Source organism: Pipra filicauda, unplaced genomic scaffold, assembly GCF_003945595.2.
Source record: "Pipra filicauda isolate LSUMZ 115617 unplaced genomic scaffold, ASM394559v2 scaffold89_size2521313_pilon, whole genome shotgun sequence".
NCBI lineage: Eukaryota > Metazoa > Chordata > Aves > Passeriformes > Pipridae > Pipra > Pipra filicauda.
In genome coordinates, this window is record NW_024105086.1 from 1,697,481 (window position 1) to 1,724,533 (window position 27,053).

The 27,053-nt window shown below is 43.3% G+C and overlaps 1 protein-coding gene across 2 annotated transcripts in view; it reads right to left on the minus strand.

The window, feature by feature from the left end:
• The window catches only part of FSTL4 (follistatin like 4), a 200,348-nt gene continuing 173,295 nt past the window's right edge, over window positions 1-27,053 (minus strand). The window contains exons 9-16 of one of the 2 annotated variants that reach the window (XM_027747681.2): window positions 20,949-21,110; window positions 19,813-19,947; window positions 18,274-18,300; window positions 13,903-14,021; window positions 10,683-10,832; window positions 10,009-10,116; window positions 6,911-7,020; window positions 1-3,511 (exon numbers count right to left, since the gene is read on the minus strand). In XM_027747681.2, coding sequence (XP_027603482.1) covers window positions 2,809-3,511; window positions 6,911-7,020; window positions 10,009-10,116; window positions 10,683-10,832; window positions 13,903-14,021; window positions 18,274-18,300; window positions 19,813-19,947; window positions 20,949-21,110 — 1,514 coding nt within the window. In that variant the 3' untranslated portion in view covers window positions 1-2,808. The remainder of the gene's footprint in view (window positions 3,512-6,910; window positions 7,021-10,008; window positions 10,117-10,682; window positions 10,833-13,902; window positions 14,022-18,273; window positions 18,301-19,812; window positions 19,948-20,948; window positions 21,111-27,053) is intronic. The other variant, XM_027747682.2, reaches the window with a different exon arrangement.

Sequence of the window (27,053 nt, forward strand, 5' to 3'; positions counted from 1 at the left end):
CATGATTAATTAATAATTTATTAACTAGGAATTAAGTGTGAATTGGTAGAGAACACAAAGGGAGTAGGAAAGAAACTGCCCACAAGGAAATGCAGTCTCTTTTTGACAGAGTTGAAAGGCAAAAATGAGTTGAAACATTTTTTTGAATATATATAAAATTTCTGTGTCATTAAAAAAAAATAAAATCAGAGTAACAAATGTGCAGCACTTTAATGTCAGATTTGACTGTCATTGGAACTGTTCACAAGGAGTGTGGACAATCTAAGTTGTAGTTCATTTTCTAAGGATGATATATAACCATTAGGATAATTTAGAAAAACACATCACCAGAACTTGGGCTGAAGAGGGAAGAAAGGGAACATCTTTGGAAGGTCCAAGTGGGATTTTTCAAGTGAACGCTATTCCAATATTTTCAGACAAACAGGGAGAAGTGAGGTCTGTTACACATCTTTCACAGCCTATATATAAACCAGCCTCAAGAATATTTACCTGAACAGATATATACAGATTTTTTTTTTGTTTTAAATATTCTTAAAAAAGTAATATTTGCTTGATCTATGACACAATGAACGTCTCTACAGGGAAAACGTACCGTAGGCATAACAAAATACTCAAGAAGTCATAAAAGGTAACACGAGAGCAGTGTTTGGCCTTGGTAAAAGACATTTAGGATGGCTGCAATGGATGGATACAGCTTTGTTCAAGAAAGGAGTTGTGCATATTTAAAGGTACTTACAAAGCTGGTCTTCTCCTTTCCTTGACATGGGTACGTTTCCTAATGGGATGAGTAGAAAATCATGGACACCATGCATTGCTAACGGAGGGCTATGCCCATCTGTCTCACATGTCTGTGTTGCAATGACAGAAGAGTCTCTTCTAACCCCTATGGCTCATAAGTGAGAGAGATGTAGCATTCAGCCTGTGGGAGTTGAAGGGCAACTTCAAGGACTCCATGTTTAATGAATTCATAGGATTCAGCTCCCCTTCTTCGTCTGTCAGAACAGATTTTTATATTCTCTATAGAACTGAAATGGTTTAAAACACTTCAGGTCTACAGCCATGCTAAAATGCTGCTCTTCTGGTAAAGTTTAACATTTAAAGCAAAGATTACCAGTGTTAAGCATCCTTCTTGCTTAAAATCCCTCTGTGTGTGGAGTGAAATGGGTGACTAAGCATCTGTGGAGGAAAATAATTACCACACCACTACCTATCACTGGATGTGTTCAGCAGCAGCTTTTGTACAAACTCTGGGCAACAAGGTCACTGGCAAAATGAGCTGGATCTTTCCAAAGGCCAACAGGTGGCTCCAAAGCTTCCAAAATTTACCTTCAGAGAGTTTTGACCCACCTCAAGACCACATTTTCCAAGTGGCACAGGGGATACAACCTCTCCGATGGCACTGCTGCTCACCCGGCTCCGCGAGCCACAGCTGCTCTTGCCCTCATTCCCTCATGGTGATGGATGTAGAAAGTTACAAAAATGCAACTAGAAAAGTTTTTATTTCTTCCCAGTGTGCAAATGGCTGTGTGTTTTTATGGGAACTCGACTGAAATTTCTCAATGCCAGCTGTTGCATTCTTGGATGATTCAGCCGCTTTTACATGAATGTCTTTGCTCATAACTAAAAGATAATTGACTATAAACAAGTGTACTATAAACATGAAGGGAAAAAAAAATCACAAAGAATTGTTTCCTGGTTGTTCTGAAAAGAAATAGGCAATTAAGGCTATGACTAGAAAATGAGTGAAGTTTCTATTAGAATAATGCCTGTCATTTTAACTGCTATTTTATGAAGAACCAAGTGGCTTCAGTGCTACTAAATATTTAATGAGAGAAACCAATGATGTCTAGAAGTGTTGCTGTCTCCTATGGGAATAACTGTAACTAATTCTCTGCCCCCAAAAGAGCAGATTTTGCATATTGTGCCCAAACTGACAGCACTGTGAGCTGCTGAAAGACCAACACCACCTTCTCAACAAAATTGTTTACAAACTCTGACCCCTCCCCACCTCAGTGTTTCCTGGCTTTTACCCAGGCTTGGATGGGTAATGGCCTGGATATTTCATGGCAAATTTCTCAAACACAATCACACAAACACGCACTGGAAGAGGGGGGACTCATCCCATTGCCTTCAGTAGGACCAAGAGCAAAATTAAGCATGGAAGCGAGCGAGCTGACAGTTACTATTTCTGTGATGCCTCCTTCTGAAACCACATCTGTGCATCCTCCCAAAGCCATCCTGCAGAGGAAACGCATCAGCTTTCATTAAATCGCTCTCTCAGGTTTCTCTGGGTTGAAAACTGCTCTGATGCTTAGTTCCCCCCATCATCCAAAGGGGAATATTCACTGCAGTCCTCACTGCTGCAGCCTCCCCGTGCTGGGGTGGGGCAGCCAGTGCAGCCAACGGGCAAGGGATGCAGGGAAGAAAACTGATGGCTTGGACATAACACAAAAGCTCCTCAGTATGGAAAGTCAAAACCTGTTTTGTTCTACAGAATCACTGGGTTTCGTGGCTTATACGATATCTCAGTGGAGATATTACTTGTTTCCCAGCATTTTTCTCGTAACCACAAATCATACTCACAAATAAAAAATATCCCTTCAAAACCACTTCCTATTAGCAGAGCATACCTTATATTATAAAACTTGCAAGTAGACCAGTGTTGTACCATGAAGCCTATACAGGGGTTTTTTTGTTTTTTTCTTTTTGTTTTCCCAGTGTAAAAATATACAATGCTACTGCTCATCTGTTGCAGTGTAAAGGTCCAACTGATCCTTGCCTGCTGAAGGCTCCACCTCTACTGCCCTTTCATACCTCCCCAACCCAGACCACTGTGTTACCCCTCCTTACACCCGACACCTCACAGCGTAACGTATTTTGCCTCCCGTTTATAACAAACAATGAATCTTTAGCTGGTGTAATGAGATACTGTCCAAATAATCCACTGTCTTTCATAATTCTGTTGTAGCTGCTCCAGGGCCAGTCTTTGGATGTGATAGGGTCCTTTAAGTTCTTCAGTACGTTCATTTTCCCCGTCGACAGCTCCACAAAAAGCACATCTGTTTGCCGATGTGAGGCGGCGTATACATAGTACTGATTGCCTTCGGTGAAGGAGGGCTGGAACGTCAGATCGGACACGCGGCTGTTCGTCTGTAAGTCAGAAACCAGCCGGATCTCCCCCCGCACGGTCAGGGCCTGCACCGTGATCCTGCCGCTGTCCCCGTCGGCGCTGACCAGGTACCGCCCGTCGGGGGACACGTGCGGGGAGCCCGACACGGCGCCGTTGGGGCCGACGACGGCGTCGGTGACGCTGTCCAGGATGAGCTGGGGGGACGCGGCGCCCGCGCGGCCCCGCCGGCACTGGATGAAGTAGTGGCCGCCCAGGTGGGTGTAGGCCATGGCCTGTGGAGCACAGCCCCGCGCCCGCAGGCTGATGGTCTTGACGTGGGTCACGGTCTCCAGGTCGATCTTGTGAACCGCTGGCTTCGATCTGTTAAAAACGAAGCCGAACCTGCAATGGGAAACGAGACACTGAGGTCACCCCTGGAGACACGGGGACACGCTGGAGCAAAGAGGGAAGTCAGCAGAACTAGGAAACTCCATCCTGCTGGTTTGGGAAGTGTGTGGAATAATGCTGTGTCTTTTCTGTATTTTAGTGCTTCTAAAACATCCTGAAAGGAGGGATATATTGTATTTCAGTTCAAATCTGCAACCTGATCCTGGAAGTTTGAATATGTGCTCGGGCATTTGAATCTCCAAGAGCTGAAATCAATCTGCTCTGCACCTGAGCCTTGCCAGCTCCTGCACTGTCCCCAGGCACCACTGCTACCAAACACACATCACAGATCCCCTCTGCTGCTATCATTTAAGAGATGAGGTTAGACATGCTCTTCATTTGGTGGTTATACATTATACTGTATATTTATTAAATGATATTATATTTATATATTATATTTTTATATTATATTTATATATTATATTTATATATTATATTATACTATATTATATGTAGTTGCTCTCTGGCCCCAACCTGGCAGCAATATGCCTTATTTTGAATGTTCTTCTATTGGGATAGGAATGATGCCAAGGCTTGGGTGTTCTGTAGGCTACTAATGACCAGGTTTGTATTTAATCTGTCTGACATCTACAGTGATGTAATTCAATATATATTCACGCCTTAAATCCCAAAGTAGAAAACCATTCAAAATAAAGCATATTGCTGCCAGGCTGGGGCCAGAGAGCAACTACATATAATATAGTATAATCTAATATATAAATATAATATATAAATATAATATCATATCATAAATATACAATATAATGTATAACCACCAAATGAAGAGCATGTCTAACCTCATCTCTTAAATGACAGCAGCGGAGGGGAGCCGTGATGTGTGTTTGGTAGCAGTGGTGCCTGGGGACAGTGCAGGAGCTGGCAAGGCTCAGGTGCAGAGCAGACTGTGTTAAACACCACCCTGGCAGCCCAGGGAAGGTGTAAAACATTTCTTGAGGAACATAACCAGGGTGCCCTGAAGATAAGGGGTCTTGATTTTCTGTCTCAAGACAGGGCAGGAAACAGAGAGCAGAGAATAAATGTTCTGTAAAAGATATATGCTGCAGCAGATCTGACCTTTGCTGAAGACAAGAAAAGGTCAGGAATAGCCAGGAAAGGTTTCTGCTTAATTTGAGAGAGAGAGCCCATAGAAACAGCCTGTTTGTGTTCCTGGGATTCACAGGTCACTGGCACTGGCTTACAAAAACTAATTTTACATCGAGCATCTTTTCATCCGTTCAATGCAGACAGAAGGAAATGAAGTGAGTGCTTAGTGTTGTATCTCTTCCCCAAAAGATGTAAAATTGCCTTGTGAAATGTGGAGGATGACGTGCTTGCGTGCAGACAATATATATTTTGCTTGAAACACTGGGTTTGTTTCTTTATTCTTAATCCATCTGTCAGTGAGACACAGCAATGATTTCACTTCTGAGGAACGAGCCAATGCAGTGAATGATCCCATGAAAATCACTGGGCTAAGCCTTTCATTTCCCCATTATACTCCCATCCATTAGAGACTTCACAAAATATCTGCAGTGGAGAGCTGTAGCGCGCTGTGTGTGGGGAAATTGGATATGACACTTGTATTTCTCCTGGATGAGTGCATTTTAAGTACACTTTAAAAAGTGCTTTCCCTTACAGCATTTTTTTCCCTAAGACTTCCTTAATACTTGGCCGAATGCCTGAAGAAGTTAAGAAATGGTTCTTATCATAAACTCTCATTTAAAGAAGTGGGTCAGGATGTATTTTATGTGCCCACAGCTGCAGAAGAGGCACAGCCCTTGCATGAAATCTGTGATCTGAAATCTCAAAGCAAAATTTGCACTTGGAGAGTTTTCAACAGACAACAAGCTACCCTGGGAACCAATAAAAACGGATACATTTCTAGATATCCATCTGAAATAAGAGGCAGCTGAAATACATATGCAGGAATATTTGCATACAAATATTTTTTGGCTTGTGGAAGAGACTGCTTAAATATTGACCTTCCTGGGAAATGCTGGTATTGCCATTCATTGTTTCTGAGTGGAGAGTTTAGAACATGATCTCAATGAGTCTCATTAGACTGCAAGCAATTATTTTTCTGGGCTGAGGGTGAGTGAGAACGGACAAAGATCTGGCTCTGAACAAATGCAACAGGAAATTGGGCACAGCATTTGCAGCTTTGCACATGGGAAATTACAGACAAGAACCTACATTTAATATTTCTTATGGAATCTGTATACAGCCAACTAATCACATTCAAGCAAAAAGACAACTAAACAAACAAACAAATAAAGCATAACTGTTCCACTTTCTTGTCTTTGAACCCCATCTTCACCTTCTCAGCTCAGCTTTAACATTCAGCAGAGTCATTTACCTCCTGGCACTACTATTAATCACAATGAAATTTTGAGGGAAAACTGGAAAAATGAAGTAGAGAGAAATTACAAGTGACAGCCATGAGCTATGTATCACTATTTTGTGTTTCTGGAAGAAAAGTTATTTATTTTGGAACAGATTCAATATATAATCATTTAAGTGTGACCCCCCCCTCCCAGTGCTCCCTGCAGGAAACCTAAGATTAATGTAAGGAGTTACATTATGGTTTTTTGAGAGTTTTGCTTAGTTAAACTATATAGGAGACAGAAGATGGTTTAAGAGTTGTTATGTTGTAACATGGAAAGAACAGTATGAATTGCTGTGCAGTTATCATCAATTCTGATAATGTTAATGGGAGGCTTCCTGTGCCTGCTGGGAAGCAGCCAGTATTACTCCAAGTTATTAGTATGTTAGTTACACAACCTCATTAACCACTACATCACATTAACATTCAAAACTGATGGTTCATGGAGGTTTATTTTGTTAATGTGCAGTGCACACCATTTCTCTGCTCAAACCACACACCCCACGCAGAGATCCAAGTTGGAAACACGTGGAAGAACCTTCTGCTTCAGGCAGAGTACACTTTTACCACTTCAAGCAATAAATCCTTGACATAGGTTTCTGCCCAGATCCATAAAATCATTTGGAGTAAAGAAAAGGTGATTTTTGGGCCATCAAACTCCTGGCACAAGCAAGCCAGGACAGAGTGTCATAAGCTGCAAGGAGGGATGGCTGACCAAGGCGAGTGCCTTGAATGCCTCTGCCAAGGCCTAAGGGAAATCCAGGCTTGTCTCTTGCTGTTTTATTGATTAGCTGAATAACCACTGGCAATTTGCTCAACCATTTCTCCATTTCACATGTGAAAATGGGAATAAAAGCAGCCAGCTTCCTCCCAGATTCATTCATTCACTCATTCATACTTGCAAAGTGCTCTGAGGTTATGAGAAGGGAGGAGCCTGGTCACCATTACTGTTCATTAAGATAACTTCTTACCTGACATGATTAATAATAAGATTTGTAGGTGGTATAAAAAAATCCTCCACTCCTTGGAAGGGCGTGCGGATCACCCGCGGATCCTCCCCCGCGCTCGCCTCCGGGATCACCTACAACAAACACAGCAGGCTGAGCACAGGAGGAGCAGGGAGTAAAGCAGAAAGGTAAACACAGATTACACACAGGCACGGGGCCCAGTGGCTCTTCCCAGGCTTTAATTGAGTAATGACTTCAAAACACTGTTTGGTGTCGATGTCTTGAAAAGTTGTGCTAATAAATAGTATTTGAGGCTTGACATTTGTAAGGTAAGTACACAACTTGACTTTCCTAAGTGGTTTACATCTTGAGAAAGAGCAGTCATGCAGGAGCTGAAGCAGTATGACAACACTAGGACCATAATAATTCATCCCTCACTGTCTAAAGTAAACACCTATTTCATGGTCACATTTATTAATCTCACTTAAATGCACAGCGATAATTTACCAGCTTGAAGGATCAAACAGTAACTCACAGCAGCTAATTATCACTTTGAAGGAGAAAAACTGGTCATCCACCTATAGCACCACGTAAAGTTCAGGGAGGAGCAGAGAAGGGCCCTTTGGTTGTCCCCTGGTCCTGTCCTCCAGCACAGGACACATCTCCACGGCCAGGGGAACTCAGCTCCTCCACTGCTCTGGAAAGGAGAACCTCTCAATAATTAAAATGCTAAATACTCAAATTTATTGCTGGGTTCAAGATGATTTTAGTCCATTCGTTAGGAACTTCTGTTGCTCTAATGTGCAACAGTCGTTGCTTTGAATTTATAGCTACATAATTCATTAAAGAGATGCTAAATCCCTAAAAGGTTTAGTTCAGACAGCTGTTCTGGTCATGCCATTTAGATTTCTTCCAATTAGATTGCTCAAGAAGGATGTCCACCCTTGCACAGTGCTTTCAAGAGGCCAGACATTTGCTTACCACAAGCCAGTAATGGCTAAACAACAGCATCCCATTAGTTGGTTGCATGGGCAGCTTGATGAATCCCTGACTTCCAGAGCATGAGTGGAAATTTAAATCAACCTCTGCAGCAGCATCTTTGTTAACAAAAGACGTTTTATTGCATGTCTGCAAGTAACCACTGCAGGTTTTAAGGAGGAACTTTGCTAAATTAGTCACTGCCTGCCTTTTGGGAAAGAAGGTCAGAAAAAAAGAAAGGATCTGCTGATGCTGATGCTAATCTCACCTCTTTGTGTGTAACTGCACTTCTTAAAGATAACAGAAAGGACTATCTGAGAGCTGGAGCCTTCTAACAAGTTTCCAACTGTGCAGGTGGTGTGTTCTTCCTAATAATGACATGCTTGTGCCATCTCTACTTTAATTACACAAACCTCTCACAGCTGGATGGAAGAAATTAAGTCAGAAAGGGTAAAGAGAGCCCATTTTGTCCCCTTATGCCCTGTATATATACAGGAAACTGCTCATCCCCTGGTGAGACGACCTGGTGGCATTGCCTTGCAAACCCTCATTTATTCGCCCCCTTTCTGGTTTTGGTGTCTTCCTGAAATCACCCACAATGGAGTAGCTGTTCCAGTTTTTATTATTGACAGTCTGCAGTCGTTATCTTGGATGGAGCATGTGGCTGGTGGGAATGGCTCATCCCATCTTCACAGAGCAGCATCTCTAGTGAAGCCTTGGGCAACCCCAGGACTAACGTAGACTCCAGGTTTGTAGGTTTTTAGGTCAGAAAGCACAGACACTTTTCTTCTCTGCCTCCTGGGGAGTGCTTTAATGTAGACTTACCAGCACACATTTCTGGCAGGAGTATTCACATGACACCTGTATTTCTAGAAAGGTTGGGCAGCAAGGGCCAGAAAACAACTACTAGAGAAGGGTTGTCTGGATGGATCAAATCAGCTCTGGTGTCAACTCTGTCATATAACACACAGCAGCAGCAAAACACCCAATTAGATGACTACTCTCCATGTGTCTGTACTGTTAATGGAACAGTGAATCTGTCAAGGTAATCCAGAAGCAGAAGCTAATTTAGTTGCCCACACTCATGTGCAGTGCTGTGTCCCAACATCACCGTGGGTCTGATGGTGCTGAGTGTGGAGGAGCTCCAGGGACCTGGCTGGCACCCCTCCAGTGGAGTCACTGACACCCAGTGACAGAATTTGTTCCTGAGGTTTTGCTTTTGCTGTTTATGTTTTTTTTTTTCATGCCCTATAGAGCTCCTTTTTCTTTGACTTTTACTGCGAGAGATCCATAGAACCACAGAATCACAGAGGTTGGGAAAATCCTCTAATACCATCGAGTCCAACTATTCCCCCAGCACTGCCAAGGCCACCACTAAACCATGTCCCTAGGTGCCACATCCACACGTCTTTTCAATTCCTCCAGGGACAGTGACTGCACTGCTGTCCTGGGCAGCTGTGCCAGGGTTGGACAACCCTTTCATTGAAGACATTTCTGCTAATATCCAACCTCAACCACCCCTGGCACAAACTGAGGCTGTTTCCTCTCCTCCTGTCCCTTGTTCCCTTCAAGCAAAGCTTGACTTCCTCCCGGTTCCCCCCTCCTGTCAGGGGGTTACAGAGCCAGAAGGTCCCCCCTGAGCCTCCTTTGCCCCAGGCTGAGCCCCCCCAGCTCCCTCAGCTGCTCCTGCTGCTCCAGCCCCTTCCCAGCTCCGTTCCCTTCCCTGCACACGCTCCAGCCCCTCAATGTCTGCCTTGGAGTGAGGGGCCCAAAACTGACCTCAGGATTTGAGGTGTCTCAGCAGTGCTGTGGAGCACAGCAGGCTTGTCCTGCTCTTATCCAGCTGCCAGCCCTTGCTGTATGACTTTATGGCACTTGGCTCTGCCACCAGCCTGAAAACAAACCAGAGCCCTGCTGCCAGCCTGTGGCACAGTCATTGCTCAGAAACAAATTAAACAGCAGGAAAAATATGTGAGGATGGACAGAGGAGGGCTCAATAAAACACACTGGATATGCAAATGAAACAGCAGCTTTATATCCAGACCATTAAATGCTGTTAATTACCTGCAACCCACCAGTCACCAACGTGCTATCAGTGATGCTGAGCCCAGAAAGAGCAAAGGCTCTGGCAGGTCAGGACTCACCTGCAGTGTGGTTGAGGATTTCCTCATGTCCCCCCAGCTGAGCACCCACACTTGGTCGTGGGACTTGTCATAATGTAATTTGGTTGGTAATGGGTCCACATCCAAGGACTTAAAAAAACCCAGAGACAGTTATTTACACAGTGGCCCAAAGGCCCAGGACAAATATGACATGAGTTCACTGCAGGCATCTCATGCACCCTGGGACACTCCCTGTGCAGCTCTGCCCTCAGAGCAGCTGGAGGATCAGCAGCAGCACAAACATTTGGCTCTGCTGCCATTTCCTGGGTAGACATCACTCCATCTTAAGCTGTTACTTAAAGCCAGTAGATCAGGGGCCAATTTGTGCTTAAACTGTACCCACACCAGCTCATTCTTCCCAACCTGCTGATGACCCAGCACAGGCAGCTAAGTCAGAAATTCATCCCAGCATTATTTTACCAGACTCAGAGCAAGCCTGGCTGCAGATGCAGCCCTGAGACTATGAACTCCAAGCCCCAGAGGAGTCTTTTCCTGTCAGGTTACAGAACAAGGAATGACAGTGTGACCCCACAGGTGAAAGCAACACAGGTCCAGCTTTTTAGTAATGTCAGGAGATCCACTGGGCAAAGAGCTAATTTTTTTGTCCTGTATTGAGTCTTTTGCCAACAGTGAATAATACATTCACTTGTAAGTACCTGTATGGCTTTCTGAGTCTGGATATCAATTATCAGGACTCTGTTCTGCTTAGGTTGTGTCACATAAATGTACTTGTCTCTGACATTGACTGCTGAAGCCCAGAGGCAGGACTGAGTGTCTTCACCTTCCACTCTAGGACAGATTTCCTCCTGAGGGAAAAGAAAAAAAAAGAAAAGATTTAATTCCTACAAGTTCAGGGCCTGGAGCAGCAAGAAGCTTAGACTTGAAAATCATTGGAAAAAAATCCCTGGGGATTCTGAGAGGATGATATTTTTCCCCTTTCTTTCCTGGAAAACATGAAATAATTAATTTATTGTGTACCACACTGCAGCCTGGCTCTGTACAGTGACATTAAACAGCTGGATCTCCTGCAAACATATATTGAATTTAAATAACCAGACAGCCCATGGATCGATCTTTTGAAGTGCACTGAGGTTCATCAAGGCTTGCAGTGCTGTCAGCATTTATTAGCAACAGAAATATCACTCTGTGCTTTGAAAAAACAGGGATTCACATTAACTGAACCACTGCTTCATATTTTTCATAAAGTCTTCATTTTCTGTGCAGGAAAGCATGCTCTAAAACACTTGTGCTCAGGGAAACAGCAGCAAAACAGGCAGGATCCTACAGCACCAGAAACTTCCCCATTCAAAAGGAACCAAATCCTGCTGCTTTGGACCAAATCCTGTTCACAGCTGCCTGATGCTATATTTTGTCTCTGATCCTCCACTCACTGAATCCTGTGGAGAAGAGAAGAGAAGAGAAGAGAAGAGAAGAGAAGAGAAGAGAAGAGAAGAGAAGAGAAGAGAAGAGAAGAGAAGAGAAGAGAAGAGAAGAGAAGATAAGATACGAGAAAGAGAAGAGAAGAGAAGAGAAGAGAACGAAGAGACGAGAAGAAAGATAAGAAATAGAACAGATCACTCTACGAGAAGAGGACGCTCCGAGCCTCTCCTAGAAGCTCCTCTCATAGAATCATAAATAGACGAGAAGAGAAAGAATCAGCGAACCTAGACCTGATCTCAGATACGCGACTAGAAGATAAGCCCATACGCGCCCTCCGCCTCGCACTCCGCTCCTCGATGCTCCTCGCCCCCGCACTCTCCTCGCCCGAATCTCCTCGCCCGAAGACTACGAGACGCTCCGCGACCTCACGATACTCTCATCTCCTCTCCTCGCCTCGCCCTCCAGCTCGCCTCATGCCTCGCCTCTCCCTCAGCGCCTCTCCTCTCTCTCTCCATCTGCGCTCTGCTCTCCCCGGCTCTCCAACTCTCTCCCGCGCTCCACTCTCTCCATTCCTCCCCTGCTTTTTCCTTTACCCACAAGGATCATTGAGTCCAACTCCTGGCCCTTCACAGGACCAGATTCACACCATGTGCAACAATTATGGATAAAAAGATATCACCTCTAAGCAGCACAGCTCTTTTGGTAGGTGCCTTGGTGGAGACCATGAGTAAGGGTTGAATATACAAGACTCAATAGCTTGGCTGCATTTTCCTTTCTGTCCCTCTAGCCAGGCTGGGAATGGACACTAAGGCAAGCTAAAAATGCTACACCAGCTCAGATTTGGGCTTCCAGCAGTTGTTCACACAGCCAAGCACCTGACAGCCTCCAACCTGCTCTCCTCATCCTCAGGTCTCACAACAGAATATCCATCCAAGCCAACAGGAGCAGAGAAAGGTCACGGGCCTTTCTGCTGCAGTGCAGCTCAGCTGCTCTACCTGCTTTTGTGCCCTCTAATAGCAAATGAAACCTTTCTTGTGGAATCCCTCCTGAAGTTGCAGGCTGCTGTCACTGCCTATGTAGAAAACACTCAAGATAGTAAAAGGCAAAAGGGAGGAAAAAAAGGTCAACCATCCCCAGATCAAGGGAAAGGGCTCTATGATATCTGCAGGAAACCCTCAGAGGTGTCTCTGAAAGGCAGCCAAGTGATGATGCTGAAAATCCCTTTTATGCCCACCACTGTGCTGACATTATTTCCTTAAGTGCCCTCTCCCCTTTATTCTTTTCAAGCTGTTTCTCCAGGACCACCTCTTCGATATTTACAGTTCTTTGGAAAAGAAACACAAGATTTCTGTCTTTGAGAAGCAACAGCTCAAGTGTGGCTTAATAATATTATCCACTAAGGACCAGCCCTGGGGTGAGCATCAGTCTGGATTTCTCCCAAGGTATATTAAAACTAGTGGAAAAAAAAATCAATATCAACCACAAATATATTGAGATTTAGAAAATACGAAATACAGACTCACAAGAAGATCTTGACCCATAGCAGCAGAGCCTGACCCAGCCTGCAGGGCTCACAACAGTGATTGTCCCCTTCTATTCCTCCCAAAATTGAAAGCAAGGCTGAGTCTTTTTTTCGGAAGGGAGCCACAATCCAAGCTTCCCTTTTAAAAAAATAAAAACTAAATAAGGGAGTAACTAAAAAACCATTTCTGGATGTATTTCAGCACTAGGTTTTACGAGAATTGACATTTTCACGAGGATATCCATGATGTGTGTTACTGCACAGGAATACATGGCACAGGTCACTGAGAGCTCTGGTTTCCCAGAGCCTCCAGGCATGTGTGACCCACTGGCCATGCTGAGCTCCACAGTGCTTGACATCCACTGACAACTGAACAAATGTTCCTTGGGATTTCCTAAAGCAAGGGTTAAGTAAACTCAGTGCTGACAGAAAAGTGCCAGCAGCAAACACAGCGTGCAGGGCTCTGTTTCAGTGGCAGAAGATGCACAGGACCTGCATGGCATAACCATCTTCTAGCATTCCTATTCACCTCCCTGCTGGGGTTTAACATGGGAAACCATTTCTGCAGAGCAGGAAGCAGCCCAAAGGACCCACTGCTCTGCCTGTGGAGCCATCAGTAAAAGCAGCACAGTGAGTGATGTGTGCATCTCTGCTCCTGGCTTCTGTACCTTCCCCGAAGTCCAGCTACAACTTTGGGGCACAGATAACTAAACAGATCAAAGAGGACAAATGAAAGTCTTTGCTTACATGAAAACTAGTCACATTCTCTGCAGCATGTCACTAATCCTCCACGGCAGCCTTAGAACTTCCGTGGTTCCCTTGATTTTCCAGAGAAGATGTTACACCTCAGGGATGCTGCACGAAACCCACCCAGCTCCAAACACCCCCGTGGCAAACAGGTCCTTCAGCAATAACAACCTTTGAAGAGATTAACAGGAAGTTTCCCAGCTGTAGCTGCTGGGCTTAGGACTTACATAAGTGGTGAAAATCCTCTCTTCGGGCCTGATGTGTCTCCGGATTTCACATTCGTTTGGCTGCAGGACCGTGATCCCATCGTCGGAAAAGACATAGAACATATTCCCCACACTCAGGCCTTGAAGGGGCATAAAGCAAAAGCAGGGGGATTTTTTTTTGGTATGTACCCATAGCTGTTAGGACTTAAAGGACTCACCCTCCTCCCCCAGCAAACAAAATCTGCCTTACATAAAAGTTGGTCATTTGGATGCAGCCGGTGCATTCACAAAATCAAAGTTCATGTCACAACGAGGGCTTCAAGGAGTGAAGAGGTACAGACACATTCAAAAATGCATTGCCTTGGTGGCGGTGGTTGTACTCAAATAACTGTGGTCAGCTCTTGGAAATAGGTACCAAAGCAGGATTTGATCACAGGAAGCCCTTGTATTGCACTGCTAACTTCCTCAGATAAGGTTTTTTTCCCTATGATTTCATCAAAACCAGACTGATAATAATTTGAGAACTGAAAGAAAAGCTTTAGTTAAAATTAATCTGAAGGTCATCCTGTTACAGGCAACTTGACCTCTTGTAACTGCCATGCAAAATGGAAGTGCTCAGCATCTGTTCCATGGATGAAAATATACAGATTTGTCTATTTTCTTAACCTATCTGGATGAACTAACTACAGCCACCAAAATAAATACATTTTTGAAATCTTGCAAAGTGTAATTCACAAATGTGGAGTAGTTCAGCGACACAACAGCACTCATTTATCCAACTGGGGCATTCCAGGAGATTTGGAAAACTGGTTGGATCATCACTGCTTTGCTGTTAGGAGATTGTATTTTATCATTTCTGTCCTGCAGAAACACCTTAAAACACTGATAATTTGGTTGTTCTTCAGCTACATGCAGTTGCAGCAACGAGCATGTTTGAGAAATGTTGAGGATCTTTTCACTCTAGTTCCAAAGATCCAAGCATCATTCCATCTTTTTCACACCACCACCAGAAAGTGTTTGCAATGACCACTGTCACCCTAGCAGTGTTGAGAGCGTACTTCTCTGCCAACAAAATGGTGATGTTATCAGTTGTAATTTCTAATTAATTTCATGGAGAAATAAGGTCCTGGTTCTATGGAACAGTGTGGAGTGTTAAAAATTCCCTTGGCTGGCCCTGTGGTGGCAGCTTTAAGCACCACTCACAGCGACAGAATTTCTCACATTTCTGAAGTGTTTGCAGGATTGAGATCTAAGCCATCCCAGGAAACTTCACAGTCAAAACATGGATAATTTGGATAAATGCATTTTTGGAAAATGTTGTACAATATATAGTATCTAGTAATGCTAGAAGGGTTTTTTTTTGGTGCTAAAAACCCCTCCTTTGGTGCCAAATCAGTGGCTTCAGAGCACAAATGTCTCAGTATGTGATGTTTGCTGCACTCACAACGTGCAAGTTGAGTCCCTCTAAACCATAGCACAGAAATCCCCCAGTTGGGGCATCAGGTGGGTACAGGAGATCCTTAAATGTGATGCCACAGTGAGGGATCATGCATGTAGGAAAAAAAAGCTACAAAAATTCCACTGAGGACTAAGTTCTTTTATGGACTAAGGGTTAATTTTGTTTCAAGTATATTGGTAAAACATTTCGTTTGGGCACTTTGGACCAAAACCTGCCCTCCCAGAACACACACAACTCCCACCTGCCTCAGTGGGATTTGAGTGAACACATCAGAGGGCAGAGTTTGATCCTGGCCTGGAATGAGTGCACATATTCCATGGGGAAAGGATTTTAATCCTAAGAAGTGGAAACAGGCAGGCAATCAATTACGACCACTGTGAAGATGCTCATTATTATTATTTTCATGCACAACAGTAGCGTGATTTTGTCTGATGATCCCATTACAATGAGGGAGTGTTTAAGAAGTAAGACCTTAATTTCCCACAAAAATACTATGACAACAATTTTACCCCAGCAGGTTTAGAGTCTTGACTTGTAAGTCACACCACTTATTTTACAGTAAAATGAGCCCAAGCTTTTCTGCTGACTGATTAAAATATGCTACAAATTACTGAGAGCATTCAGGTACTCTCTTTTTTAAAAAGTTTATCAATTTAAATTATTTTTTTTTTAGAGATTGATCTTCACACTGATTTTTAGACCAAGCAGGTTTTTTACCAGACAAAGTAGGTACTTTACTGTGACTTATGAAGCATTTTCTAAATCTTGATTGGGGTACATCCTAAACAATCTCATGGACACCAGTAAAACAGATTCCACTCCTGATTCTACTGCTGCAACTCCTTGGTCCAGGGGATTATTTCAGTACATAGGTGGGCAGTGGGGTATTTTGTATTATTTATACCAGTAAGGCAGGTACTAGATTGGGAATTGGGGCACTAATGAGGAGGGGTTTTCTTTTTTTCAGGTTGGATGGCACAACCAGTTCAAAAACTAAAGGCATAAGGAAAGGCAACATACCTCACCTGTATAGCAAATTCATTTTTAATGGAATTGAAAGAATATATGAAAATGTAAAAACAAAAATACCATTCCTGTCTTCCAGCCCTCTCTGTGCCAAGACTCCACATGCTTAAAGTTTGTTTGATGGATTCTTTGTCTGGAACAAATGCGCCCATCAAATACTACAGAACAACACAGGCAGGGGAATAAACCTGCTCTACAGATACTGAATTGTTTAGGAACATCAATAGTAAATCTGCTTTTACTGCCCATGTTTTTCCTCTACATTGTTCATACTTTTATTTAAAATGTGCAAGGTTGATAAGCAGTAAGTCCATATTGTTTAGCAAAACCGTAATAAGACTTTCTGCAACCAACTTCTTAGCTGTTCTTTAAATATTATTGTACTTCTGCATCTGGTGGGGTTATCCAACTGCTTTCTTTAAAAAGGAGCAGAAGGGATGCTGTACATAAACAGCATTGTGCAGAAGATGCTGGACTGATTAGAAGCCCCAGAGATTTCATTTGCAAGCAGAAGGGAGACAGCAATTCTTAGTGCCTGTAATGCCATTTACAGGAACATCAGCAGTGAAGAGCCTCCTCAGGGCCCTGCACCAGGCACTTGGGGGTATTTGGGAAGAAGTGCTGGGTTAGGTAGCTGTGCCACCTCTCCTGACCTCCAGCCAGCTGCATTTGGCTTGGGCTGGACTGACTCAGAGCTCATGCAGTGTATTTGCTCTGTGTGCCTGTTTGCAGCCAACAGAGGCACACCCAGGGTGCAGCACACATCACTAAGCACTGGCACCTTCCTTCTGCCCCTAAAATCCTCTGTGCTGAGCCCCAGCCACGCAGAAAGCTCCATGCTGAGGGCATGAAGCCCAAGTGCTGTTTTGGGTCCTGGAGGCACCACTTGTGAAGGGGTGAAGGGAGCGGGGCAGCCCTTCCCAGAGGAAGCAGGGGATGGAGGGAGGGTGTCTGCAGTGGGCAGGGGGACGTGGCCCACAGCAGTTTGTCACTGCACAGACACCTTTCCCACCCAGCTGGAAGGACACCAAGGTCCCATCTGCCTCACATGCAGCTGGCAGATCTAAGAACTGCCTTACACCTGAACTTCAACCCCAGACCCTTCCTGCAGTGAGTGGACACCTTGCCCACAGCCCTCCAGGAGCCTGAGGGTCCCCATGTTTTGGGAATTATGACAGCACGAGCATGCACAAAATCAGACAATTTTTCACTTCAAGGGCCTCCATAATATCTTTGGGTCAATTAGCTGCTTAGGATGGTTTATTTTTCCTAATTTGGCTTCCAAGACACACAGATGTTGACCTTGTGCAGGGCACACTATAAATTTGATCAAACTAGAGATCTTAACTGCCAATTAAAACAAGGAGAAATGGGGCAACCTTTACCCTGCATCGATTTAACAGAGAGAAGGAAGAAAATCTGTTGTGGTTTAGGTTTTTTTTGCCTAACGGTCAAGAACACAATTTCTGCTGCTCACCTAGAACACATCAATACATGCTACTGAAAAGGAAGAGCTTGAATTGCTTGCTTAAAAATGCAGTGTATTGAATTTATGCCTTACTTGTTCAATTATGGTAATTTGGGAGCACTTCTGACACTTGTGTGATTGTTAATGCAGCTTCAGAATCTCAGGCTACTCACATTTGTGGCAGTATATATAAAATTCATATTTTTATATATTTTATGGTCATCCCTTATTTCAGAGTGGGAAAATGGAAGAAGTTATAGGTAGGAGAGTGACATCTCTTATTTGAATAACTTAGCTTTTAAATGTCTGGTCTGTACGTAATCTGGTAACTGTGAAAGCTGACAGGGTTAGTGGTAAGTCAGTGGAGAATGGCCCATCATGGAATTATTAAAGCAGACAAGCACATTATCACTACAACAAAAGAACTTTACTGCAGTACCTTCCTCTCGCCACAGTATGTTTGCAACTGCAGCATCAGAATATTGGGAAAGCCAGAAAATAACCAGGAAAAAAAACAACAACAAAACAATGTCAAAACTTTCATTGTAGCAAGTAACTGAATAAATACTCACGTTTACATGAACTGTTTAATTGGTGAAAACTTTGTAACATTCATTCAAGTAAAATATCAGGAAAGACAGAGAGTTCTAAATACATTTGCCCCTCTAGAGACAATTCAGAAACTTTGTCATGGAAAAAGTCCTGCCTGAAATGAAGGGGGACTGTAGCCTGTGCAAAGATCAGTGACCCCCCAAAGAGAAGCTGTTCCCTTCAAACGCAGCTGGAGGCACAGCACAGGCTGGGATTGTCTGTGCAGGTTCAACAAGGAAACATGACATGGAATTATTGACTCATTAAGGTTGGAAAAGACCTCTAAGATCATCGAGTCCAACCATTAACCCAGCACTGCCAGGTCCACCAACATCTTTCAGAAGAAGCCTGAGACTGGCAGCTACAGCAGCCACACACTTGGCTGCATTTTTCTTGGATCTTCATGCAACTACCTTCTCTTTTAGAATTCAGATACACTTTGAAAGTACACCTGCATTTGAACTTCTGTTTAAGATAAATCCAATTATTTCTCAACATCCTGTAATTTCCTTTGCTCCAGTATTCAAGGGAAAACGACCAATGTTAAAAAGAGTACATAAATCTGGTTAATGAAGAATAGAATATATTTTCCCAAGATTCTCCACAAGGGCCTATATTTATGGGTAACCTTGTTTCCAATTCTTGCTCTATATTAACAGCCAGAAAAGCAGCAAAAATCCCATTTGCACCTAAACTTTTAGTACCACCATAAACCCAGGCAATCTCCCAAGTAGTTAAGATGGCAGAATTAGGAAGGATCAGGCCTCTGGGAGCTTTTCCATTGGGGCAACTAATCAGCTCCTTCAGTAATTGTGTTTTGGGGACAGTGTGGTCACGATAACACTGCCACACTCCTCCAGGAGACAGGAGGGAAGAATATTTGGCTTTGAAGCGGAAGATAATTTCACACTGAGGGAAACCTATTCTGCTAGTTAGTGATGTAAAAACAGGTAAAAGAAATAATTTAATCACTACATTTTTCAAACATCTAAATATTTGAGAACGACTGGTAACTGGCTTCAAAAGAAGAAATCTCGTACAGAAATCAATGAGATTTATAGAATTTGACAAAATACTACATTTTGGATTCTCTGATATCTAAAGTTATGGCAAATTTTCTACTCTAATAAAGCTGTTACCCATCCCACACTCAGTGTACTTCTGGCACATGAAAGGCACCACTGGCCTGGGCAAGATTTTACCTTCTCTGAGTGATTCCTACCCAAAAAAGTATCCAACCCTCTGATCAAAGTGCAGTCAGAACTGTCATCACCTTATGGAACAGTCCAACAAACTGCATGCAAATGGCCTGAGCTATTAAATTACATGTATGCCATCACATTTGTACATCCTTTAAACAAATAAATCCATGGAAAATGAAGCTTACGGGTCTTTCTTGCTGAATCTTCGATGAAAAGTGAAGATATGTCCTCGTCCACTCCCACCTCGTTTTTGGCAATGCAGGTGTAGGCACCAGTGTCCTCGTACCGAACGCTGCTGATGTGGAGTTCACTCCCATTTGCTGGAAGAAAGACACTCATAAACAGAGTTTCTCACCACTGCTAATTGCTGTTCCTGTCCTTAATTGCCTTCCATCGCCACAGCCACCCAGTGATGCCTCATATGGACCTGTTTCCCCATATGGAGCTACAGGTTTCTGGGGATTCTCATGATGTTTTGCTTCTTTCCTTTAGCACATACACACTCCACACCAGAAAAGAACAAAGAACAATACTGAGAACCAATAATAAATTACATTTCATTTATTTCTTCTTCCTGTTAAAAAATTGCTTTGGCTTTAGTGAAGAAAAAATAACTTCAAATTTGCAAACTGTTTTTTGTCAGATCACCAAAAACTTTGGTTTGGGAGGGGTCTCTCTACAGTTCTTCCTACCATTTTCCTTTCCAGAGTGGGACCACTGCCTAAAACCTTTGAAAGATGTTGAGTTACCACACCCAACATGCAGGGATATCAGTGCTGCCCACACTGGCTGAGGGTTGCAATCCACCACAGCCACACTGGGACACGTATTGGGGGGGTGTTAATATTTTCACACATAAAATTGCAAATAAGTATTTTTGCCTTTTGCTGTGTCTGGTGCACCCTCATTTGAACAGGGACACACAGGAGCTGAGCCCAATTCCTTCAGCAGAGCCCAGCGTGTGCCTGATTCTCCGCTGACCCACATCCAGTGTGGGCTTAGATCTGAACAAATAATTTAATGGATTTCTCTTCAAATAATTTAATGCATTTCTCTTGTGATGTGCTGTGCCCAAGAAGCCAGGCGGTGGAGGAGCAGGCAGGCTGCCTTTGAACAGAATGCCTTCCCCACTTACATCAATCGATACCGCGTTTCCCGAGGAATTCACAGGAGAAAGATAAAAAGAAAGAACAGGGGGTTTGTAACACGATTTCCAACAACTGCGGCTTAGCAAAGTACAAGAACTTCTGGCTTAAAGTGCAAAATAATCCTCCTTAATCCCCGTCTACAATACTTTAATTAATCAAAATTCTGTTCTTACCGAGGAGCGAGAGCTGTTTGGACAGTTTGGGCGTGATATCGATGCCGTTCTTGAGCCAGGTAATTCGGGGATTAGGGATGCCCTCGGCGTGACATCTGAGGCTGGCGGACACGCCCGGCTCCTGCGCCTGCGTCTCGGGGTACACCCGGATCACCGGAGGCACTGCGGGAAACAAGGGATTGGGCACTCGGAACCCCCCCGCCGGTGCCCCCCAGAGCTGCAGAGAGCCCTGAGCCTGGAGCCGGGCAGAGAAACAGCGCTCTGGCCTCCAGGGCAAGCTCCAGGAATGGTTTCCTACAGCTCAGCCTGGAGGGCAGGACACAGAAAATAATTTCCCAAGCCCTGGCACAGGTTGCTCAGAGAAGCTGTGGCTGCCCCACCCCTGGAAATGTCCAAGGCCAGGTTGGATGGGCTTGGAGCAACCTGGGCTGGTGGAAGGTGTCCCTGCCCATGGCAGGGGGGTGGGATGAGATGGGCTTTAAGGAAGGTCTCTTCCAACCCAAACCATTCTGTGATCCTCTGATTCTGTAATAGAAAACAGTAAACTAACACACCAAGGCCAGGGAGCAACTCTGAGATCCAATCTTGTATTTAGACCACTCTTGCTTGTTCTTGCTTTCATTAAGTGACTGATCAAACTTAATAGTTGGATTAAAACCTAAGGTGGGTTTTAATTTACAAGTTACTACTTACAAGTTACAGGATAAACTCCAAATCTTCACTGAGTCTGGTAATGAAGGAATTGGAGTTTTCGCCTATTAGAAGTAGTCTAATATTCAGTATTAACTGAATATCCATCAGGAAGTAGCCTGTGTATTTACTACCTCTTATTCTGAATAAGTAAAGTGTTTATCAATTACTTCTTTTCACTGAGAGGTTTTCAAAAAGTGACTTACCTCATTTCAGGAAGGCCCCTCTGAACCACTTAATATACTCAATTGGCAGAACTACTAATTATATTACAATTTCAGAGATGCTCATTGATTTTCAATCATGTTGCCTTCACTGCTCAAACCAACAAGGCTTAATAACACCCATTAACTCTTTCTTACCAATTTACTCACAAACTACAAAAAGAATTTGCAATATTGCAACATCAGTGAAAGACACCAGTGAGACTCCTTCACCTCAAGGGACAAATAAAAGGAAATGTGAGGATGTGCCATAACAGGGCTGATGGTGTTTGTGTTTCATAATGAAGGGCTCAACTTTTCCACCAAATTAGGAGATTTTGGGGCCCGTGATGTAGCTGAGGAAAATGAACAACAACTACTGGCACTGGTGGAGGACAGAGGAAAATTTGTGGGTTGTGTTTTGTTTTTGTTTTTTTTTAAGAAAGCCTGAATGAGTTAATAACAAACTTCTTCTGGAAATCACTGGCTTAAGGTATCAAATTCAGTGCTCTATTTTTATATAGTAACTCATTAGGCTCCAGGATTATCAAAACTAAATTGTCTTAACAGTTGCTTTAGAATAAAATGAAATCCTGGTTTGCAGCTTGTTATGTGTCTATACATCCATATGGGGACAGTTTAAATAAATACATTCTCCAGCACACACTTTCCATCTTCCTATTTCTATTTTTTATGGGTCTTACCAGAGAGAGATGTATTTTACTTCTGTCTTCTCCACCAACTGCCAAGCATTAACCAGAGCTGAGTCGTCAGCTTGGAAGGAAATCAGCCCCGACAGAAAGCCCTCAAGTCTACTTGGGTTTTATGGCTTTAAAAGTGAGAGACTGTTGAAGTGTAATGTGAGAGGAAATGCCTACAGCCAACTGGAGAGGAAAAAAAAAACCAGGGACTTCTAGCAAAGGAATGGCTTTGAACTCCACCTCTGCACTGGACCTGTGAGTTTAGTTCCCTGTCTTCTATTTCCACTACTTGAAAATAAAATAAAATATGTTGTAAGGTGAGGGAAGCACCATCCAATCAAAAAGACCAGGTTTGTTTTATTAAACTGAGCGCTCGATTTCTAAATAAAAGCATTTACTACCATTTTATCTCCTCTTCCCCACATTACTGTCAGGTTTGCAGCCCCTCCTGACTTCAGGAGGTGACAAATCCAAGGGGGAGGAGAGCAGGGGAAGGGACCAGCTGCTGGAGGTGCTGGTGGCTGTTGGAGCCATCCCTGTGTTCATTTAAGGTACAGTTCCCAAGTAATTCTGGGGAATAAGACTGGGAGTCATTTCATCAGTATCTTAGAAAATGAACTTAAATTTCTCTCAGTCAGTGTGTCCAGGCACAACACGATAAAGACAGTAATTTTTGTCCACTTTGACAGAATTTTATGAAGGTCCTGCACTCAATGGTTGTCTCACCTATTATTTGCTTGCTACTAGTAACATTTTGTGAATGAAATGATTTACTAACTGAGGTGCACTGAAAGCCCCTGTGATTTATTCAGACTCACGGCTGGAAGGTGCTGTGTCTCCTACAAACCCAGAGGAAAAAAAATTTACAACATCCAAGGAGGTCAAGTGCCCAAATCCGGGTGAAATCAACTGATTTGGCTGAGATGCCTCATGGCCAAAGGCATCAGAGCAATGTCACTCCAAGCCTGGTGTCTTCTTCTCACCTGCCAGCTCTCAGAGACAGAGCCCATCCCAGTCATCACCAATTTAATGCTCTCAAAACCAGTGGGGGCTGATATTTTCTTGTCATTGTTTGCTTTAGGCTTTCCTGTTCATCTGGGCACTCGTGCCAGCTCTCCCCATGATGGTCACAACCACTGTGATCCCCAGAATTAGAGCACTCCTTCAGAATCAGCCTCACACCTTGAGAGTCTACACGTGACTAATCCACCTATTTTACCTGCAGGGCTGAAAACACAATAGATTTATACTGCAAAAGGTAGCTCAGAGGTCCCAGACACTGAATCAATGCTCTGCACAAAAATTTCCTCAACTTAAATTTATAGCAAGGTATCTTTCCAAGAGTGATTAGTAAGGGAACTGGTTTTTTTCACCTACAAAAAAAGATGTGTTGCACCTCCATTCCTGCTCTCTTATCATTTTCCTGCTCCTACTTTTAAACTTTTTATTTTTTCTCCCTTGTCTTACATATTTCACTGCACAGGTAAATTATTGCATGCAAATGCCTTGTGATAACAGCAAACTGCAGAATGCATTTTTATTGTCCTTGCTACAAATTAATACATTCCAAGTAAGCACATTTTTACTTTAAACTTGCAAAGGTTTCAGCTCCAGACTTTAGGATATATGGATTACCCTTTGCTTTTTCCCTGGGTGAATATATATCATCGCTAACCATTACCGTGTCTGCAGCCAAGGGCAATATAAAAATGCCATTATCTTAAGCAAAGTAGGAAAAAAGAGGCATTGAAACAAGCAGGAGATTGGGTAGATTGCCTACTGCTGCATACTGAGCAGCACCTCAGTTGTGAGCAGCCCAATCCATTCCAGCAAAGCAGCTCAGGTGATAAAGCACACGATGAGCACAGATGGTGGCACCCAGGCCCACAGACATCCATTGCTGCTGCAGGAGCTCTGTACTCCAGGGGCTGGTAATAATTAACAGATTAGTCATTTACTTGAGATGTTTCACTCTCTCCATTTATGATTTGAAAGGAGTTTGCAGTATTGTATGTTTGCTCTTGAAAAGCCACATTACCAAAACACCCGTGCTCGGAACCTCTCCCTGCCAGTGCAAAATCTGTCCTATTGGACCCTTATAATTGGGCTGAGGATCAAATGGCTTTTTAAAACTGCTTTCAAGGAATACAATATTCTGATTTATGCTGATGTTTTCCTGAGTGCAAGGACCAAGGAAAATGATGCCCTACACTCAGCAGTCTCTTGATTTGCAAACTATCAATTTTCATAGTTGATTACAATTTTATGAGATTCTTTATCCTCAGCAACTCTTTTTTCCTCTTGAAAGTGATAAATTGCTTTTCCTCACTACAGTTAGTGTATGCTGTACACATTTCCCAAGCAATATCCATACATAGGAGAGAACATAATTTTCCTACTGTTCTTGGCTTCTCCTGATCAAAGATACCAGCACACAAAATGAATTTTTCATTCTTAAACTGTTTAAACACTGCCTTTCAGCACTTTCTTTTCTTCCAAAAATGTTAAGGGCCAGATGTATAAATACAGTGACTTAAATTTTACCACTAACTGTGAATTCTAAGATTGCTCAGCTCAACACAAACCTCCCACCCCAGCCAGGCTGCATTTCACGTGTGCTTCTTGCCCAGATGTGAGCCAGTGGTTTGGGGCACTCATATGGTGCTCTTCATGTTTTCTGCCTAACAGGATTCTCATCTCTGCTTGTCAAAATGAGCATCTGGACCTACCCACATTATTTGGGATATCCTGAACCAGCTGATACAAAGGGAAGTGCTGCAAAGCAATGAGCAGTTGAGCAGCAGTAGAGCTCCAAATCCCAGAAACTTCCAATGTCGTCAAAATTGGGCTGCAAAATTTCTATTTAAGCTCATATTTCCTAACTTCCTATATCCCTTAAGCAATGCAAAAGTCAGTGTTATGTTCTAAAAAGAGGCAAGGCAGAAAGCAAGATAAAGAGAATATAGTATGTTCAATAAAGCACATGAAGTGAGCACATAGAACTAGGATCAGATTCTTTTGTAAGCTGGACTGGTGGGTCTCAGTGGGAACAGTAAGACAGGGCCCAGGTGGTACAAAAAGGATCCAAGGACACTGGAAGAGTTACTGCAGCTTTGAAAACACTGAATTAACTGAAAAACAGTCTAAAAGTTTGAAACTGTCTGTACAGACGCAGTGAGCTTGGGAAGGGTTGGGGATAAACCCTTTTACTGCCAGTTGGCTCTTCTTTCTCTATTCTCTCCCAACAGACAAACTTGGGAGCTGTCAGAAAAAAATTCTGATAACTTTTTTTCTGATAATTTTTTTTGTGGAATAAAAACCCCTACACGTTTTTGATGTTAAAAGTAGATCAGTGCCTCCCCAGAGGAGACAGGAGAGCAGATACACCCGAGTTCTGGCTGACTTAGTTCTGTCACATTCTCTTACCGTTTTAGTCCAGTACAGGGAAGCAACAAAAACCCTCCCGTGTAGAAGATGGAGTTTTTAGTTTGATACAGACAGACAGAGACAAGCCCCAGCGCTGAGCAGAGCCCATCAACCACACTTAGAGTCTCAGCATCTTCCCTCTATTCACTTTGGCTCAGTTTCTTCCCTCTACTCCTGTCAAGAAAAATTCCTCCATTTGTCCTTTAAGTTATTGAAAACCGAGGTTTCCCTGCAGAGGGCTCTGCCTTGGGAACCCCCTGATGCATCTGAAATCCAGCAAGGCTGTCCTGCCATCAGGGCTGTCACCCCAACATCAGTTGCTGGACAGAGGCAGAAAAGAAGAGAATTTAGTGATGTGGGCAGGCAGCCAGCCACATCAACAACTGCAAAAACCTGGCTTTGAAAAGCCTAATGGCATACACAGGAATATCAGATGCTGTAAGACAAAGATTCCTGCACTGTTTTCTAGCAAGCCTGGGTTGATACCAGAATGCCTGGCATTTTATTCAGTATTTAGTGACTATACAGCAACATTAAAAAGCCAACAAGAAAAGTGGGGGTTTTTTTGTATAATGGCATTTTTCTATCAGCAAGAAAACCCCTGTGCAGCTGTGGTGTGAAACTTCCACTTAAAAGAAAATGTGATCTTTCAACAAGTTAAATCTAAGTGGCAGGCACGAGTATGAACAGATCACCCCCTCCCCACACTCCATCCAGCATTCCTCTTATTCTGGTTTTAGTTTCAAAGCCTTTGGGCCTTCTATTCTCAGTGATGATAAAGTCTACATTGTTGTCTGCCAACTAAACTCCATTCAGGCCTCATAATACATCACATAATAGACACGGGATTAAGTTGTTAGCTGGCTTTTCTTTCAACTGCCATTCATCAACCAAATAGCACTTTGAGGAAGGAAACCTATTTTCCCAGCTGCAGCTTGCACAATTTAGTTATCCACATTGCCAAGATTTACAGTTTACTCTCTCAAAAGATGACAAATTATTATGGAGAGACATTAAGTCAGTTTTCATTCAAATCAAGCGGGTGCCTCGTGCTCCCCTCCAGGTACTCGCTGTGCTGGGGGAGC